A 20,483-nucleotide genomic window follows, 5' to 3' on the forward strand; every position below is an offset into this window, starting at 1 on the left:
AATGATAACTAGAGACCTCTTCTGACTTTCGAAGAGCAGGCGAATTTAAACAAAAATTTCAGTTTGTGAACACACAAAGCACAATTTCTAACTTGCTTATATGGGGCCATCCAAAGCCAGTGTTCAATTACTTGAAGTAGGAAATTCTGATGTCTAGAGTTCTCTGTTACGCCACAGGAAATGTCTGAAAAACTATTCTTTGTTTCTCTTACCATTTGAAATTACAGCAACTTAAAAGGGGGAGGGGTATGAAAGGATAACTTGCAGAAACATATTCACAAGAAAAGACTGAACATATTTTAAGACCTGCAAGCAATCATTAGATTTCTATCATGGAGCTCTTCTATAAACTCTTATGAATTCATACTTAATAGGCAGGCTGATGGTGGGGCTAACTGGATGTAAAGTAACTTGAACAGTGCTAGATAATTCAGTCAAGGACTTACCAATTACTTTCCCCCATCATATCTCTAAAATGATGTTGAAGCTTTAGAATACAAAATTGAAAAGACCATACCCTTACCTATCAACTTAGAAAAGAAACAAGTTTAAAGAACACATTTGAAATGTACCAACATTTTTATTTCAAAGCTACAAAATCAAATTTTGTAGCAGTTAAGTTTCACTCTAGAGACTAGCTCTATGCTTTAGTACCAATTTCTCTTTTTCCATGTTTCCCCCCTCATTAGACTCAATATACTGTAGCCATGACAAAATACTACCTTTAAATGAAATGGTTTTATCTTAGGCCTTTGACTGTGGCCAAATAACAGAAGAAGGCAAAGTGCTTTGGAGTTTACCAGAAAGAAGAAATTTCCTAATAGATATTAATCATTTCAAAGTTTAATAAAATCCTTTAACATAAAAAAGCCCTTTTAACTGATAAATACACATATCAAACCACAAATGTTCACTGTGATATTGAGCATTGGAAGTCATTCTAAACTGGACTTCTTTGCATGCTGCTGGATAGATACGACGTAAGGTATCTGCAATCAAATCTCTTTAATTTCTGTCACAAATACATATAAAACTCATTCTGGAAAATGTAATGTGGATTTTATATGCAATAGTTTGTTATTTTAGGACAAAGCATCCAACATAGATAGATGCTTAATAAACTTTCAGCAATAATAAAATCAAAGAGAGAGATGGAAATAACAATTTGAGTTGTATCAACTCTAATTTAATAATGAACCAACCATAATTTTATAATCAGAATACTGTGAACACATCTTTAAAAAATATCAATAAACTCAAACATTTATTGCTATTGAAACTGCTTTCATCTTACACATTAGGTAAAAGAGAATAAATATACTAATAACAGAGCTTGCACATTTTTATGTACTACTATTAAATTTCATGAAGACAAGTCATACAGGCAATGATGTTTTATCACTAGTAAAAACCACAAAGCACAATTAATGAGGTAACTTACTCTTGGAGGGCAATACCTAAGAAAATTAAGCGACTCGCTCCTAATTTTTTGCAACAATCCATTAATCTGCTTTCAAATGCAAATACAATCTTTTCTAACTGCTTCAGAAATACGGTTTGTTACTGATGCATAGTAACTAAAGGATTTCTCTGGCCAGTGAAATGCTGTAGTGTCTTTTCTAAACCATTCATATGGTGTTTGGCATCTGATGATATTTTGCTTACATTCTGTTGAGGAGAATTTAGGCCACATTGGGCCTCTTTCAGGACAAAAATTCATGATTCCTTTTCCATTTTATAGCATATGCTTTATGGGGCTTTACATACAGCAGGGCTTAAATGAGTATTGACTGCTGATTGGCAGAGATGAAATTATTAATGGATTTATTAACTAGTGAAGTGACTTTCTTTAGGTTTAACTGAAAGAAACTCATTTTTACTGAAATACTCTCGGCAAATATATACATATCTATCTACGTATAAATAATTTGTTTAATGGCTATTCTTCCATTAAACTGTTCATAAATATACACCGAGAGTTGACAATACGCCTAATACAAAACATGAAATTCTGTGTAGTTCTTTCGTAATTAGTAGATTGAAATAGCAAAAGACCCAAATACGCAGGTACTTTACAATGTGGTCATGCTTCTGTTCATCTAAAGTGGCTGTTTATATTTATCGACAGTGGCTAGAGGACAAGATTGAGAGGACATAATTTAACATTATGTCATTCTGAATTTCATGTTCTCACCTATAACCATTTTATTACACCAGAACATCATTTTAGCTGTCACTACATGAGTAAGCACAATAAACCACAACTTTGGAAACTAAAAATAAATACTTTTTGTTTTCTAGATATCTGAAAAATCTAGTTGCAAATGGTAATAAACTACAGTTCCTCAGATGTACAGACTGATAGTATCCACTGAAGCAATTCACACCGAAACCTCGCTGACTCCTCAACTAGGAAACATCTTTTTTGTTCCATGCATTCTTAGTTCACTGTTCCAAATCTATCACAATTGCATTGCAAATGCTACCGATTAAAATCGAAATTCACAATTGTGATCCCAGCATTCCTCTGCCAGAAAAGGAAACTTTAAATGCTCTTTCCTGACTACCAAATGATGATAACTTAGTGTAGAATCCAAGACACTTCATAATTGGTTTCAACTTATGTTGCTATGGTCTTACCTCACCTGCCTACTGTCTCTATGCTATACACCATCCAAAATTGACTACATACATTATACATATTTTCCCACCTCTCCTACCTACAAAAACAACAGCTGCCAGTTTTTTAATGTCTAGCCAGTGACCCTCTTGCATGAAGCTTTCTTTATTCCTTTTTCAGCCATGCATCTTGGAATGTTTCCTCTTGGGGATTCCACGTATTTTCTGGATGCTTCTCATATGCCTCACCTCCTCATCACATGCCTGTCTCACCCTCACTAGCTTTTCCGTGCTTCGTTCCCCTTTGCATTCCGAGAGTATCTTGAACATCCTAGGTACTCATATACCTGAATTAGGTAATGAGGTTGAAGAAATAAGAACACAACAGTGGAAGTTTAGACTTGTGAGAGAAGGATAAACTGGCTTGTAAAATTTATCAGAAATCAAGGTTATCCTAGATTAGCATTTCTGTAAATGCCCCAAGATATCATCTAATCCTAATCTTTAAGTATAAAATGTTTTCTTGTGATTCAGATATTGTCTAAAAACTGAAGATGAAAACATCTGGGATCCTTGAGGTACAGAGAAAACACTTTTGTGAAAATCTTAGCACAATTAAGAAAAGCTTTTAAAAAAATATTACCAAACACAAACCTATTCCCTATCCTACACATGTAAACCCCTACACATGCTACCTCAAAAGCATCCCTATATTTTGTCCTTCAACAACAGACTAGACATGAAACCAGTATACACAGAGGACTGATTTTCTGAAAGACAGCTCTCAAAATGTATAGATGACTTGAAGGTCATTAATATAAACATGTGCCTCTCCACCAAAAGTACAACAAGCCACAGCTGCAAAAAGGGAAATCATTTGATGTATTTATCTTGCAACATCTTCAAAAGATTATAACACATAAGGTCATCTTTAGAACAATGTCACTGTAAGTAACATGACCAGTGAAAGACAGTTTAATCACATAAGAAACAGCAGTATTCTTAGTGTCTCAAGAGGAACAAATAATGACAGTTGGGAACAATGTTAATATCTTGAAATAAGTAGATACCTTTCAAGTTTATAGTCATATTTTAATATATTTTGGTAGAATTACTTTTCTCAGATGATTAAAACAAACCACCACCAACAATAAATATCTAGCCAACAAGATGTTTATTAAGAAACAGCTTTATAAGGTGACTAAAATCTGAGACTTTCAGAGAATGGAAACAATGCTATAGGATAGAACTCTCTTACCAATAAAATCAGATAAATAAACTTAATAATTCTTAGTTTGTAGATCCACATTTAAAGTAAAGTATGACCTTGGCTAGCTTTTGATTATGCTAAGTGGGAAGGGAAGAGTAAAGAGAATTAATGAATGTCACGAAAAAATCTTACACTTCATTTTAACTATGAGCTAGAATAATTTTTTCCTCAGAGTTCTCTACTCTTGGCAAATGGAGTAATTAGAGCTTAATTTATTCCCATTTCTCCTACCATTCATTGTTCTAGTGACGATGCATAGAGAAAAGGCAAATGGTTCTATTGGATGATGGGAACTGACACACGGACAAAGGACGAATAATGCAGGGGAGCAAGTCCTCGCCCATCGACAGGGTACTAACTTTTATAAATTCCCTTCTATTCCACATGTATTGTTACTTTTCATTTACATTTTTAGTACTTACTCACATTTTCTTATCTCTAAAATGGAAACTTGTTATTAAACTTGAAGCTTTGCCTCTAATGAAAACTACTAAACCTAAGTGGCAGTTTTTACTATTTGACCAAAAAAAAAAAAAGTGTATTTGCTTACACTGGGGGGCCTGATAGACTATGTGAATAACAGCCTCCAAATAGCTAAGTCTCCACATCCTTTATTCCTATGATAAAGTAATACAAAACAAAATGGCATATTAAGTATGAAGGGTGAAAATACATTGTTAACACCCACCATTTTTATTAAAAATATTAGTCTTTTAAAAAAATCAAAATATCTCCCCTTTCTCTTCATCCACTCTCACTTTCTTATTGTGTATGACGCACATATTTAAAATGACTACTCTTCTACAGAGGAAAAAAATCCTATTTTAAACAAGAAAATTATGCAAGATACATAAAAACCCCATCCATTTGTAACTCCTTGCATATCATGGCCATCCTCTTCCTTCACCTTTTCTCTCCTAGCCTACAGCTGCCCACACCCAAACCCAAGCACATACACTCCTTTGTCTTTTATCACTGGCTTAAGTATTACATTACTGGCACCAAGTAAGTATTATATTATAAGCACTCAATAATAAGTAATAAGTAACCAAGTTAATAACTTACTGAGTGCTTAAAGAAGTTATTAACTTGGTTATTGAGAGCTTACCAAGCATTCATTTGGAACTATGCTAAGTAAAAAAAGGAGTGGAACAAAGAGAAGATGTTTTGGTTTAAAAAACAAACAACTATTTTGGATAAAAATGCCAATGGTTACAACTTATTTTGACACTCTATGTCCAGCTGTTATTTTTGTTTTATTTAATTCCTGCATAGAAATTTAGATAGTTGGAAGCTAACTATTCTCCTAGATACCAGGTATTATTAACATTCCATTTTATATGAAAGGATAAAATAAAGTTTCACTTTATTTATAAGGAAAATAAGTGAGGTTGGGGACAAAGATGGAGTAAGTTGCTCACATACACAAAGCTGGTACATTCTAGAGCAGAAAGTGAAATCCAGGTCTGATTTTGGAGCCTGGTTACAAACTCTAACCCAGAATCACAGAAACTGAGAATTACAGGATCCTAAGTAATCATGGCAGTTGTTAGTTGAAGCCAATCTCTTAAGTGTCCCAAGAATAAAATGAGAAGAAGAATTAGGCCTTTTATACTTTATGTAAGTTCTGGTATGTCCTATGATCTAATGAAGTGGAACTAGTTTTCCTTTATAAAGGTAATAAAAGAGGAGACATGGTCTGTTTTATAGTTTTGTAGCATTCACGCATCTACTATATATAAATTCTTCTTTACAGCTCACTCCAGAAGTTAAACAGTTAGGTTGAAATTAGAAAAAAGTCTAATTTTGGTTGAAACACCAAATCTAAGAGTAACATGAAATTAACTTGAGGATATCAGTTCTGCAATATGAATACATCCAATACATGAGATTAGACCTTAGGGAATACTAATGAGAATTATTTAGAGAGAACTAAGTAATATTAAAGTTTAACTTTCAATAAGAGATAAATTTTTCACTCAATGGTCTCTGTAATACTAATCTGTATCAGTGATCACAGCATGAAAGTTCATATAGAAATATTTAAAGGAATGTTCATAATTATAAATATAATTATGAAATATCACAATTAATATTTCATACCTGTAGTTAATAAAATAAAAATAGTATCTCATACCAAAAACCTAAGAAACTGTTACCCCAATTTTTGAAACTATAACATCTCATAAAAAAAATTATCAGTGAGTTTTCTAGGGCTTAGGAGGGCAAATTATAATAGCATTAAGACTATAATATGTTATTTAAAAGAATCCTGAAACAAGATATCTTCAATGAAATGGCTGTAACAACTATTATATTTTAAGTATTTTTGAAGTTCATTCAGAAAATATAACATGCTGGTGAGATATAACTAGTTAATTCGAGCTTCTCCTAACACTCTTCCTAACCCAAGACAAATGTGATCACATATGAATAAAAAGTAACAGATTCGAAAGGGGAAAAAAACACTAAAAATTAAAAAAAATTAAAAATAGCATGTCCCTCCAGTCAGCATTCTAGATTGTGGAAAAACTCTTCTGAGGATGACCTCCCCACTGACAGAGATCATTCTAAAACTGGGTTTATTGGTGCGTTCTCTTACATTTACATTATATTTAGGTGACCCTGAAGAAGCCTTTAGAGATCCTCATATTTATAATAGAAGAGACTGAAGGTATCAAGGTGAGTCACTGGCAAAGAGTCACAGCAAACTGCCACCACTCCTTGCCTTTGTTTTGAATACTGCACTACAGAGTTGTGACTTTTCCTTTCATGTTACCCCTTATCACTGAGGTTTAATACTGTCATACAGAGTGTTCATTATCACTGTACCTCCACACACACAGAGGAACTGAGTGCAAGTCACACATCTTCCTTGTATCCTGAATATGTTATTAGACAAACCCACGAACTTCAAACCATTATTTTGAAGGACTAGACTACTTTTGTAAAGTAACAATTTAAAGTCTGCAGAGATGGAATCGCTTTAATATTACAGCCTTCAGAAGAGCCAAGGCCTCTGTCAGTAGAGAGAATATGGCAATGATCTAATCTCAGAGCCAAAAGCATCCTGGAAGCAAATACCAGAAATTATTACAGTACATCTCTGCCAAGGGATTTCTGCGGCTATCTCTTCAGTTCCTTGCGCACATAAACTCCTTCTTAGGCATATACATGATAGTGGTAACATCCTTCGGGTGAGAAATCAGCAAGTGTGAGAATCTCTCAGTTTTGGGGGAAAAGAACTCGATTTTTAAGAGTAAACTTGGTTTGTTGTTTTTAAGTAGATAGAAGTTCATTTTACCTGGCTTCCTAGTGTGTACTGTCCCAGGCAACAATAACTAATTGCAGCAACTGATTTAGAACATGTACAGTAACACGACGTGTAAAAACTGGATGGAACTATAAGAGTTTATTTAAAAAAATACAGTGCTGATTATAGCACCACTAAGTTATTAATAGAAGAAATTTTTGGCAAATGAAATAAGTGAAGGTGAAATAAATCTCAGGCAAATGGTCTAGTATCTTCACATTAAATTTAAATCATTACTTAGAACCTCCTGACTTATTTTAAGTTCAAGTTTTAATGAGCTTCTGATTATTTATAACTTGGAGATAATTAAAGACCTGCAGGGAAGTAGGATACTAGGCAAAAAATCCACTTCCCAGCCTTATGCTACCGACCATCAGAAACATTTATAAGCAGATTCTCTAGCTGATGCTTTGTATATGTCTTACCTTAGCTCCTTCTAAAGGCAAATCATGGCGTCTGTGTTTTCGCATAAGCACTGGGTCAGAGCCCACTCTACTGTGCCTTCCATTTACATTTGAACTCGCTGTTATTCCGGGTTTTGGAGAGCCCTCGCCTAGGAGTCGACATCCCACAAGCTGATTAGTCCCAAACACATCTCGAGGGCACCATGCTTCAAGAGGCATTGGCGGGTCTCTGGAAGGCACACTTTCCACATGATGGATGTGTCTACTCAGTCTGTTGTCTGGTGGGATTGGGGGAGGTCTTTCAGGTGGCGGTGGAGGAGGATCCCTTAAGGGAGGAGGTGGTGCTGGGAGTGGTTTATCTTGTTTTCTCACCATGCAAGGAGAAGACTAAAGAAACAGAAGAGGAAAAAAAAAAAAACCCCTAAAGTTAGTTGTACCATGCATTGAAATGACTTACAAACTAGTGTATTATTGCTTTTATTTTCTAAGACAAACAAGGAGTTTTATTAGATTGCTGTGCCATCTTTTAGTAAGTTTCTTTTATCACCAGTTAACGAAATTTAAATGAGAATAAAAAACTGATAAATACATTTCATTAGGATTTAAAAGAAATAGAAATGAGTACATAAATGCAAATGTTAAGTTATAGAAATGATATGGAAACAAAAGATCAAAATTATATGATGGTTTTGACATTAATGTCAATAATTTATTTGCACATTTCTGTGATTTAGGAGAGAGGAGAAATCTATCAAAGTTGTTGTCACTGTTTTGGTTTTTTTTAAAGAGCAACTTGATTTGTTAATAGTTACAGAATATGAAAAGCTTTATTTTTGTTTTTATCACTGCGATATAGCACACTGATACGGGGCAAACGTGCTCTGCTTCTTTATCAGTTATTACCAGAACAGTGAAAAATCACCAGGAAACAGAGCAGCACTACATATGGAATTACTTCAATTTTATGAACTCTTACAATATTTTCAAAGATCAGACTGATTCCTACATAGAAATACAAAGGTATATATCACTGAAGTGAATGTATATGCTTTTCATCGCTTTTGGCTTTTATTTACATGGTTCATCTCATGATTGATTTGTAGTGTTAATATTAGAACATGGCAGAGAAAAAAGGAATCTATTGTGTTTACATAATGCTAAATGGTATTCTAATTAAGTCTTCATATGATCTTAAAACCAAATTAACTGGTAATACAGGAAAATCAAATACTACTAAAAATGTTGCCCTTCCAACAAATTTTAGGCAATACAGGTTGTTACCAACTAAACTTAATTTTTAAAATCTTATACTTATCAAATTTGAAGAAAAAATCCACACAATAAAATCAACTGTAGGCTTAACTGTAGAGTAAGAGTTATGTCTTTAATATTAAACAGTAATATAATTACTTTGCAAATACTACAATTCATTGCAATTAATTTCCCCAGGTGTAAAAAGTACATATAATTCCCTCTTCTGAGTCACCTTGAAACAAGGGTGATAATTTATCACACCTTAAGCCCTTATGCAAATATACTCCCATTACATTTTTCTTGTCGTGGCACTATAAAAATGAGCATAAAATATCATTTGATAACAGCATGCAAATTATTATAATGCATATAATGACCTTTTAAATCTATCTTAAAAAATAACTATACTTACTCTTCTACTTATTTTGGCAAATCATGGAGTTATAGACATATGCTCTCTCTCTCTGCAAAAATTATATGTAAGTTTTATAGTAATAAAACAGAAAATATGAATGCGGGCTCACCATAAACTAAATGAGAAACCCACCAAACTAATTAATTAATAATTAAAAGCACAAAAAATCTGAGTAATAGAATTTAAAAGAATCTGAGCAATCAATAATTGTCTTATACATTTTTTATCTGTGTTTTTAATAAAATTAATCTACCTTTGGTGAACCAGTTGGGCTGCCACAGGGAGATCTAACTATGCCTTTCTGAATTAGATCCAGGCGAGGAGGCACTGGTGGCAGGCTTAGATGTGGGATCTGGAGTGGGTCAGGCTGTGGCTTTCTTCTCTGGGCAAGGGGAGAGGATCCTGGTGATGTGACTGGTGAGTTCTGCCTGTCAGTGCACTAGAATAGAAAAAAAAGAAAGATGGCACTGTTTATTAGAGTGCAGAGCATTCTAAGTTCTTAAAGAATGCATCTGGTTGGAAGAAGGTTTCTGACACTGTACATTTGTTAAAATGAATTTCCCTAGTTTATCCTGATTAATAGAAGCAAATAGTTCACATTGTCCTCAAGCTAGTATTATGAAAATAACAGATAGATAAGTTTCTCCAATATATTATAGAAAGCGCTTAGGAAAAAAGAACAGCACAAGTATACTATAAAGACAACCAAATGCAGACATTCTTCAAGAAACCAATATATATTTTATGAGGAAGCCAGAAACACATAATGCAGTAATGCACATTGCTCTTGGTTCTCTGTATTATAAATTTTTTTGCTCAAGCTTTGTACATTCTAATACTTAGCTACTGCTTTGTTCCAAATAAAACATGTATCTTGTACATAGTCTATTTTTCTGCAAACCAATTAAATCAGGTGGGATTTTTAAAAAATCATTGTATGTTTAAGATAAACAGGTTTAAGCTCATTGCTTTTTTCCCCTTAATCCTTCACAAGGAAAAGAAATTCTCAAGTTAAACATTTTCCTGGAAAAACAATTACCTATATCTATGAAAGTCTGTTTGTACTTCTGCCAAAAACTGATTAAGTTTCTGTCACTACAAGTTTTTCATATTGTCTAGTAGATAAAGTAGCATCAAAAAGCCAGTAAGCACTTCAATTTGAACATAACACTTGCTATTGCATAAGGGGTGTGTGTGTGTGTGTGTGTGTGTGTGTGTGTGTGTGTGTTTTAACGCAGCATAACCTGATTTCTATTTGTTACAAAAACCATATAATCAAATAGCATTAATAGAATAAACAATATTCTGTTCTAAAATACTGGGCAGTTTCCTTTTCAAGTCTGAGTTACTAGCTCTTTGAAGATTTCGGCTTGATTTCTACAGCACTATTGATCATGCTTTGATATTATTCTGTTTCTGAATGGTAGTATTTATAGAGTTTTAAACTTATGTCTAAGCCATTTTCCCCCTAAACATTACTTACCTTTGCAAGAATAGCTGATGTCATCACTTGACAATTTAATATGAACTCAGCAGCTTTATCATTGAGTCTGTTTTTAACTGAGGTAACAGTTTTGTGTTCACATTCACACTTGGTTATTAACTAAAATTCATACTTTATTCAGATTTCCTTAGTTCGTACCCAATGTCTTTTCTCTTTTCCAGGATCTCATGCAGGACATTATATTAGTTTTCATGGTAACACCTCCCTACTTTCCTTTCGGCTCTTTCTCCGACATCCACTGTTTTCTCCGACATCCATGACTTTGACAGTTTTGTAGAGTACTGGTTAGAGATTACACAGAATGTTCCTTTATTGGGATTTGTCTGATTTTTAAAAATAATTAGTCTGGGGTTGAAAGTTTTGAGGAGTAGAGCCATGGAAGTAAAGTGTCATTCTGACCACATCGTATCAAGAATCCCTGCTATCAACATGATTCCCCATTGCCTCTGTTGACCTAAATTACCTGCCTGTAGTATTGTTTATCATACTTCTTCACGTTAAGTTTCTTTCTTTTCTCTCCTCCTTCCCACAGTACACTCTTTGCAAGGAAGTCACTACACAGCTCACAATTACAGAGTTGGAAATTTATGCATCCCTTCGTAAAGACGTTTTAAAATAAATCTGAGGCCAGCCCTGGTGGCTTGATGCCTGTAATCCCAGCACTTTGAGAAGCCAAGGCAGGAGGACTGCTTGAAGCCAGGAGTTCGAGACTAGTCTGCGCAACATAGCAAGACCTCCTCTTCACTAATTTTTTCTTTCTTTTAATTAGAAGGGTGTGGTAGTGTACTGCTCCAGTCCTACTACTCAAGAGGCTGAGGCAGGAGAATTCCTTGAGCCCAGGAGTTTGAGTTTACAGTAAGCTATGATCATACTACTGAACTCCAGCCTGGGCAACACAGCAAGATCCTGTCTCTAAAAAATAATGAAATAAATAAATCTGAGTGGCTAAAAAGAAGACTATACCTCAGATACGCCTAAACATTGTCATGACCTTACTAAACTGTGAAGTCTTTGTCTCCGTTGGTGCCAAATAACAAAATCATTCAACAAAATTCAACATGATTTTACACCACAACTTTAAGGACCATTTCTTTTTAGAAAGTAATGATTCTTTTCCATATATTTTAGCTTGGTTATGTTAAGTTAAAAAATTCAATTTTTTAACTTGAAGAAGAATTGAATTGAATTGAAGAAGAAAATAAAGAATTTTTATAGTCACAAACTGACTTTGGTACAGCCAGCGATTTTTAACAAAGGAATAGTTCTACACAGAAAGTCACGGGGCCTCATCTGGTAATAAATTTGAATCTTCTGGAGCAAAACTAACCCTAAAGTCATCACAGATCAGAAAAAATTCCTGATGTAAAGCTATTTGCATCACAGAATCTTGACACTGTAGATCAGTAATTGTCACAGGACATCTAACTCTCCACCATTCCTATTAGGATAAATTATATTCTCTGAGAACTAGAAAAGCCATTACCTGATAAAAATGCTTTGTTGATATGGCTTCTATCCTTTACAAAGAAGAATCAAGAAGCAAAGCTATCAATACTGTTTCTAGCCCAAACAATATATTTTTTACTTATAAAAAGAATGCATAGTACTTTAGTTATTTGCAAAGATATTTTTCAGGGCTATCAGATACACACACTGCAAAGATTGCTGAATGAGACCTGTGCTCCTCCAAGCATTTTGCTTCCAGAAATACTTTCCCACTTCTCTCATTACCTAAAACAGGACACAGAATTGTGATAGAGCCAACAGCCCATCACAGTATTAGAACTTGACTTTCACCCTAGATTGGATTAATTATTAATATTATCCAGTTACTAAATTTCTAGCATGTTTAAATAATGGGCTAAACTTGATTTGAAATGGGTTGAAGCACCTGTTAGATACTGCAAGAGTATAATGAAAATCCTCAGAACAGACATCCAAACCAATGTGTGTGGCAAAGTAATAACCTTGAACTTGTAGATACTTTCAGACAAGCAGACTCTCTGCAGTTTTGTGAATGTAACTGGAAGCATACCTTGCTTAGGGAAATTCATATTGTGTTCTGAAGGTGATTATGCACTGTCCTTTTGAAGAATTAATTCATTTTGAAGCACTACAGTATCTGTAAGTTGGCTTAGTTACAAGGATTTTATGGAGAGTATGTGAAGGAGCAAAAAGTCTTTCATCTTTAACAATTATATGTACTAAATTCACCAAACGTCATTTTCCTGAGTTCTCCTAAATTAGAGTAATATTCCCATGTAAGAGCAGAAAATTTAACAATCTCTTCTGATAGTAATGCATTATTCTTTGCTGAAACTTTTACAATTTTTAAAAACAATTATGCAGTTAGGGTACTGAAGCTTTGCATTATCTTTTATCGCTGGTAAAATTCAAACACTATGATGACTTGTAAACATTTTTAATAGGTAATATTCATATTAAAGGTCACTTTTAATTTATTTGAGTCGTCATGAATTGTATTTTTCTTTCCTTCCTATTTGAAAGTCTAAGGAAAAAAAGGAAATCTAGCACAATGTGGCAAAATCCAGTTCATAATTAATTTTTTGGATGAGATATTAAAAATTCAGAACATCAAAGTTTATCACCTCACTTTGAAGAATAAAAAGGCTGCTCCTTATTCTCCTTCTGAAAATAAAGTAAACCAAAGTAGATCAATTCAATGCAGACCGAAATTATTTCTCCTTTAAAAGACAATGCTGTCTTTATATAATACCCACATTTTTAATTTTTATTTCTGCAGTTTAAAAAACTTTCAATTCTAGAGTAACAGGCTTTTCCCCTGTACAGGTAGTCATGAGGCAGTTCAAACAGCTCTATAGCTAGGACCTGAATGTGGCAATTCATCTTTAGTTTACCAGTTTATATTATCCCCTACATTGACTTCTTAATCAGTCATTTCCTCCACGCTTTGCTGGGCCTTCTTCGGCAGTTCTAATCCCCAGCTCAAATTACCCAGGCCATTTATCTTTCTCTACATATGATAGGTGATAAAGGGAACTGCTGGGGTAAAACAGTAACAACAAACAAACACAGAAGCAATCCCCAGGCTCAGGTTTAAATTCTAAGACAATGAACTATGCTAATTTAATTATTACTTACTGATTCATCCAGTTTGTCTTAATCACTACTACTTCTACTTCCATTCTGTATAAAAATGCAGGCCATCCCAGCACTTTGAGAGGCCGAGATGGGTAGATCACGAGGTCAAGAGATCGAGACCATCCTGGTCAACAAGGTGAAACCCCGTCTCTACTAAAAATACAAAAATTAGCTGGGCACGGTGGCGCGTGCCTGTAATCCCAGCTACTCAGGAGGCTGAGACAGGAGAATTGCCTGAACCCAGGAGGCGGAGGTTGCAGTGAGCTGAGATGGCACCATTGCACTCCAGCCTGGGTAACAAGAGTGAAACTCCGTCTCAAAAAAAAAAAAAAAAAAGGGCAGACCAAATATATATAAGTATAAAACATCTTGGGTAGAAGAATAGGAAAGGATTCATTTAAATTCTGAATAATAATAGTATTTTGTTCATAGAAACTCTCTTGATTAGAAAACATAAATTTCAACTATGGCCATCAAACTAAGCTCTAATGCCAACTGGTTATAAAGAACAATATTTGTTTTTTCATTTGATTAATCATATAAATAAATGTATAACCTGATTTCAAACCACAGATATCATATATTTAAATTTCCTATATTCAAATTTCTTACATTTAAATTTCAGTTATAACATAAAGATGCTATGCAGTCTTGAAAATGTCACCACCTATTGATGCAGTTATCTGTAGATTAAAAAACAAAATTAATCCATTTGACAGGAATGTTATGGGTTAATAGAATTAAATAATGCATTATAAAATAAATGTTGATGTAAAACATTTATAACCATTATGTCAAATAAATGCTGATGTAATTTAATTTTTATTTAGATAAAATGATCAGGAAAATGGATTATTTTGATGTAAAAGGCACAGAATGTACTCTATTATCTCCAAATATCTATCAAAGCTTGTTCATCTTTACTGCCAAGAAATAATTCCATTAAAGTTATTTCTATATAAAATGCCCACCCTTGTTATTTCTTATTTTGTCCCAAACAATTCCTTCTACTGTCAGGTATAAACAATGCAATAGTAACAAAATCAAATATCTAACCAAAAAATTAAATTCATTACAAGTGCATTCAAAACACAAATAGATATGCCTCTTGGATTATTTGCTATTATTAGCACTATCCATTAAAAAAATGTAGAATTGAATCTAACATGATTAGGTTCTTTTTTCTTAAACTAGAAAGGGTCTTAAACACAAAAACAAATGAGAAAAGTAGTTTAAGAATTGGATTAGGCTTATAGGTTTAGGGGTATGCATGTTGTCAAAGTGTTTGCTATAAAAAATACACTTTACTGGTTTTGGCACTCCTTGTATCTTTTCCATTTTCTGTTTATTTTACTTTTTCTCTCTTCATTATAAAGAACATAATTTCACTATAGGAAATTTTGGAGTTACAGGGAAACGTCAAGATATTTTAGAGAACACCTACATATAGCTATTGGTGATGGTTCCTAATCACATACACAGTCATGAGTCTACTCAATGTTTCTTAGCATTAAAAAAAAATGTAGCTGACATTAAACATTCTTCATGAACATAATTTTAAAGTGTATATATGGATAGATCAGCATTTACAAAACTATTCCTGTGCAATGAACACTTAGGCATGTTTTCAGGTTTCTTTATTATAAAGTAGTATCATAAAGAAATCTTTAACCATATATATATATGCTGATGTATATATATATATGCTGATGTATATCTATATATATGCTGATGTATATATATATATGCTGATGCATATATATAAAACCAAGGAAAGAATTTTTAAGGAAAGAATCATAGAATTGTTTTGAGCACTAGATACTAGACATGTAATTGTGTCGAATTTATAAACATTCTTAAGACTTTTTTGCTGTCCAGATGGTAAAACCAATTTATTCTCTCACCAGCCATGTATGAGAATTACCATCACACAAAACTCAGAGGCAAAGAATATTTGTGCTTGCTTTGATGCTTGTCATTTCAGTGGCCCATACCAATGTTTAAATTTGTCCTTCAAAATAATTTGAAGAAAAGTTGCAATATTTGTTGGACATGTGGATCTTCTTTGGGTCACCAGCTTTTTATGGTGCTTTGCCCCCATATCCACTCCTCTCCTCTTTGTTGATGTGAAAGTGCTCTTTATATATTAGGATAGTGAACCTCTTTCTATCTGTTATACTTGCTGACACTATTTTTTCTGCAGTTTAATTTTTCTGATTTTTATATGGTACAGATTTCACCTGTGTTCTTCTGGTTTTCATGTGTTAATGAATGACTCAAGTATCATGTTCTTTTTGGCACTGCCTAAATGAGTTCCTTTCTCTGTCACTCCTTCATGTTGACATCACCACTCTTAAAGAAATATAAAAAAGCTAAAAAAATTAGGTCATAAAGCATAGAAAATAGAATGTGAACACAGAATTAACTGTACAGAATTTATTCACAATATCTGAAATATTTATGTAGAGGTTAACTGCAAAAATTGGGAAAGACAGAAACATCCCTTCAAGTTACAAGATATTGATTAGTATCATTTCATTCTTTATCTTGATGTTAGGTGATTCTCACATTTTTCTAGTATTTATACTTATTTCTAAAACTTTAAAATAAATTCTGTTTCAGCCTCTTTCCAAATACAAAGGCTGAGCCAGCCTTGATTTCTTCCTGTATTATCATCACACCAGTGTATATGTCTAACTAACAATTTCTCTTAAAGTCTTTAATCCTGGTAACAGATGAGAACATCTTTTACAAACTAGAATTGTGGTGTTCTAGAAATTTAAAGGCCACACTGGATTCTTTTAAGTCTACATGCTCACCTTTTGCCTCTGGAAATGAATAAACACTATTATTTATTTCTCTGACAAAATGCACAGGATCCTTTATAACTACCTTGAGGAACAGATAAATCCACATTTGCAATCTTAATGGAAAATCCTGACAGAAAAAATTGAAGAAGTAAAGTACTCAAAGCCCATCTCATTATGTTGAGCTATTACCAACAATAATCAGGCACTCATTCTATTTTAGTCACTCTTCATTTTAACCACACCTTTAAAGAGCCATTTTACAAAAACGTTAATAAGATTCATTATTATGGAAATGGAAAAACATTTGGTAAGAAACTTCAAGCACAGTCAGGCTTATTATAAAAACAGGACAAGAGAAAATCTCTCCAATTACTAATAAGATGAGAGTTCTGACAGTCCCAGAGATAATCAAAGTCAATTTTATAATACTTTTAACATGGTTTTTACTTAATGCATTTCCATATCTGAACAAGGTATACACATGAATAATAAGGATAATGAGAAGGACTCTGAGAGTCCATGTTTTTCTATAAATGCGTGAAAATTAATAAATGACATTGCTAAAACTTTTATCACATGATAAAATATTCTAAGTATATTTTACTTGCTACTATTCTTTTGATTCTTTTCTTTTCACCTTACGTTGTGAACAAAACAAAAATCAAAAGTACTTAAAATAGTAGCCTATATAGAATATTATTCAGGGAGGGGACTCAAGATGGCGCTGTGAGAACAACCCAGGATTGGAGCCCGCGTTGAATTCGCAAACGGTGAGTCAGTGCTGCATTTCCAGACTGATCTTTGTTGCCCACAGAACGGGGAAACTCCCAAGTATAAAAAGACACGGGACGCCAGGCAGTAGGTCTGCCTGGCGAAGCCGGCTGCCGGGGCGGCGGCGGCCGGCCCTACCCAGCAATCCCCACAGGGCGCGCTTGTCCGGGTGCCTTGTTGAACCGGCGACCTGAGACTTGAGAGGGCTGGACTTGAGACTGAAGGAGACTTGCACAGTAGCCCCGCCCAGGGGATTGCAGGGACAGATCGCTTGGGATACCCAGTGGGACGAACAAAACCGCGATTTCAAACTATCCCGGGCAGACGGTCCGAGACGCTCTGTGGGGGAGGGGCGTCCACCACTACGGAGGCAACCTGCCCCAACTGATATACACGCCCACTGCTGAGGCAGCCAGCCGTTGCCGAGGCAACCCATCCCAACTGATATACACGCCCACTGCTGAGGCAGCCAGCCGTTGCCGAGGCAACCCATCCCTACTGAGATACACGCCCACTGCTGACGCAGCCTGCCGTTGCTGAGGCAACACGCTACAACGAAGAGACTCCGCCGCAGGGCGTGGCGGAGACCACAGCAGAGCCTGCAGGAACAGCACGAATCACACAACAGCAGGGCGGAGCCTCGGAAGCCAAACAGTGGCTAGTCTGCCTTTGAGCTGGGCAGGACACCTGATCGGACATCCAAAAATAAAGCCCAAACCCCTCAACACAGAGCATTTGAGAAAAAAAAAAGGGTTGTTTAATGAGCTGTGTTGCAGCAGAATCAAACATAGCAGCCTAACAGCCCTGAATGAACAACAGAGTGCACAGCTCAGCAATTAAACCCCTATAAAGTACAAACTGTCTCCTCAAGCAGCTCCCTGACCCCTCTATATCCAAAAGACTGTCATTAGGCAGGCATCATCCTGGGACAAAGAGAGCAGAAAAAGAAACTGGTAGCATCCCTCGCTGTGCCACGGCTACTAGAGGTGCACCCCAGACAAGCAGGGTCTGGAGCAGACCTCAACAGTCGTACAGCGAAGGGGCTAGACTGGTAGAAGGAAAACCAAGCAACAGAAATACTTCATCATCAACATTCTGGGTGTCCACTCAGAGACCCAAACGAAAAGTCAGCAACTACGCAGACGACCAGCGGACAAATCCACAAAGATGGGAAGAAACCAGCGCAAAAAGGAGGAAAACACCCGAAACCAGAACACATCGCCTCCTAGAAAGGACCAAAACTCCTCACCAGCAAGGGAACAAAGCTGGACGGAGAATGACTGTGACGAAATGACGGAATTAGACTTCAGAAGATGGATAATGAGAAACTTTGGTGAGCTAAAAGATCATGTATTAAATCAATGCAAAGAAACGAAGAACCTTGAAAAAAGATTTGAAAAAAGATTCGAGGAAATGATAACAAGAATGGATACCTTAGAGAGGAATATGAATGAATTAAAGGAGCTGAAAAACACAATACGAGAACTTCGCGAAGCAAACGCAAGTTTCAATAGCCGAATTGACCAAGCAGAAGAAAGAATATCTGAAGTCGAAGACCAACTCAATGAAATAAAACGAGAAACCAAGATCAGAGAAAAAAGCGCAAAAAGGAATGAACAAAGTCTCCAAGAAATGTGGGACTATGTGAAAAGACCTAACCTATGTTTGATAGGTGTACCAGAAGGGGACGAAGAGAATGAATCCAAGCTGGAAAATACTCTTCAGGACATCATCCAGGAAAATTTCCCCCACCTAGCAAGACAAGCCAACACTCAATTGCAGGAAATACAGAGAACACCACAAAGATATTCCGCAAAAGAGCAACCCCAAGGCACATAATCGTCAGATTCAACAGGGTTGAAATAAAGGAGAGAATACTAAGGGCAGCCAGAGAGAAAGGTCAGGTCACCCACAAAGGGAAGCCCATCAGACTCACAGCAGATCTCTCGGCAGAAACACTACAAGCCAGAAGAGAGTGGGGGCCAATATTCAACATTCTTAAAGAAAAGAACTTTCAACCCAGAATTTCATATCCAGCCAAACTGAGCTTCAGAAGTGAAGGAAGAATAAAATCCTTTGCGAACAAGCAAGTACTCAGAGATTTTGTCACCACCAGACCTGCTTTACAAGAGCTCCTAAAAGAGGCACTACACATAGAAAGGATCAATCAGTACCAGCCATTCCAAAATCACACTGAATGCTAAAGAGCTTCAACATAATGAAGAATCTACAACAACTAACAGGCAAAACAGCCACTTAGAATCAAAATGGCAGTATCAAATTCACACATAACAATATTAAGCCTAAATGTAAATGGACTAAATGCACCAATCAAAAGACACAGACTGGCAAATTGGATAAAAATCCAAAACCCATCAGTGTGCTGTATCCAGGAAACCCATCTCACATGCAAGGATACACAAAGGCTCAAAATAAAGGGATGGAGGAAGACTTACCAAGCTAATGGAAAGCAAAAAAAAGCAGGAGTTGCAATTCTCATCTCTGATAAAATAGACTTTAAAGCAACAAAGATCAAAAGAGACAAAGAAGGCCATTACATAATGGTAAAAGGATCGATACAACAAGAAGAGCTAACGATCCTAAACATATATGGACCCAACACAGGAGCACCCAGATACATAAGGCAAGTTCTTAATGACTTACAGAAGGACTTAGACTCCCACACAATAATAGTGGGAGACTTTAACACTCCACTGTCAATACTAGACAGATCAACCAGACAGAAAATCAACAAGGATACCCAGGGCTCGAACTCAGACCTGGAGCAAGCAAACCTGGTGGACATTTACAGAACTCTCCACCCCAATTCCACAGAATACACATTCTTCTCAGCACCACATCACACCTACTCTAAAATTGACCACATAATTGGAAGTAAAGCACTGCTCAACAAATGCAAAACAACTGAAATCATAACAAACAGCCTCTCAGACCATAGTGCAATAAAGTTAGAACTCAGAATTCAGAAACCGACCCAGA

The 20,483-nt window shown here is 35.4% G+C and overlaps 1 protein-coding gene across 10 annotated transcripts in view; it reads right to left on the bottom strand.

Moving 5' to 3' along the window:
* The window catches only part of CBLB (Cbl proto-oncogene B), a 207,198-nt gene that overhangs the window by 39,684 nt on the left and 147,031 nt on the right, over positions 1–20,483 (bottom strand). For all 10 annotated transcript variants that reach the window (XM_078352259.1, XM_078352266.1, XM_078352263.1 and 7 more), the window contains exons 11-12: positions 9,529–9,714; positions 7,628–7,993 (exon numbers count right to left, since the gene is read on the bottom strand). In XM_078352259.1, the coding sequence (XP_078208385.1) occupies positions 7,628–7,993; positions 9,529–9,714 (552 nt within the window). The remainder of the gene's footprint in view (positions 1–7,627; positions 7,994–9,528; positions 9,715–20,483) is intronic.

Source organism: Callithrix jacchus, chromosome 15 (assembly GCF_049354715.1).
Source record: "Callithrix jacchus isolate 240 chromosome 15, calJac240_pri, whole genome shotgun sequence".
In the NCBI taxonomy this organism is placed as follows: domain Eukaryota; kingdom Metazoa; phylum Chordata; class Mammalia; order Primates; family Cebidae; genus Callithrix; species Callithrix jacchus.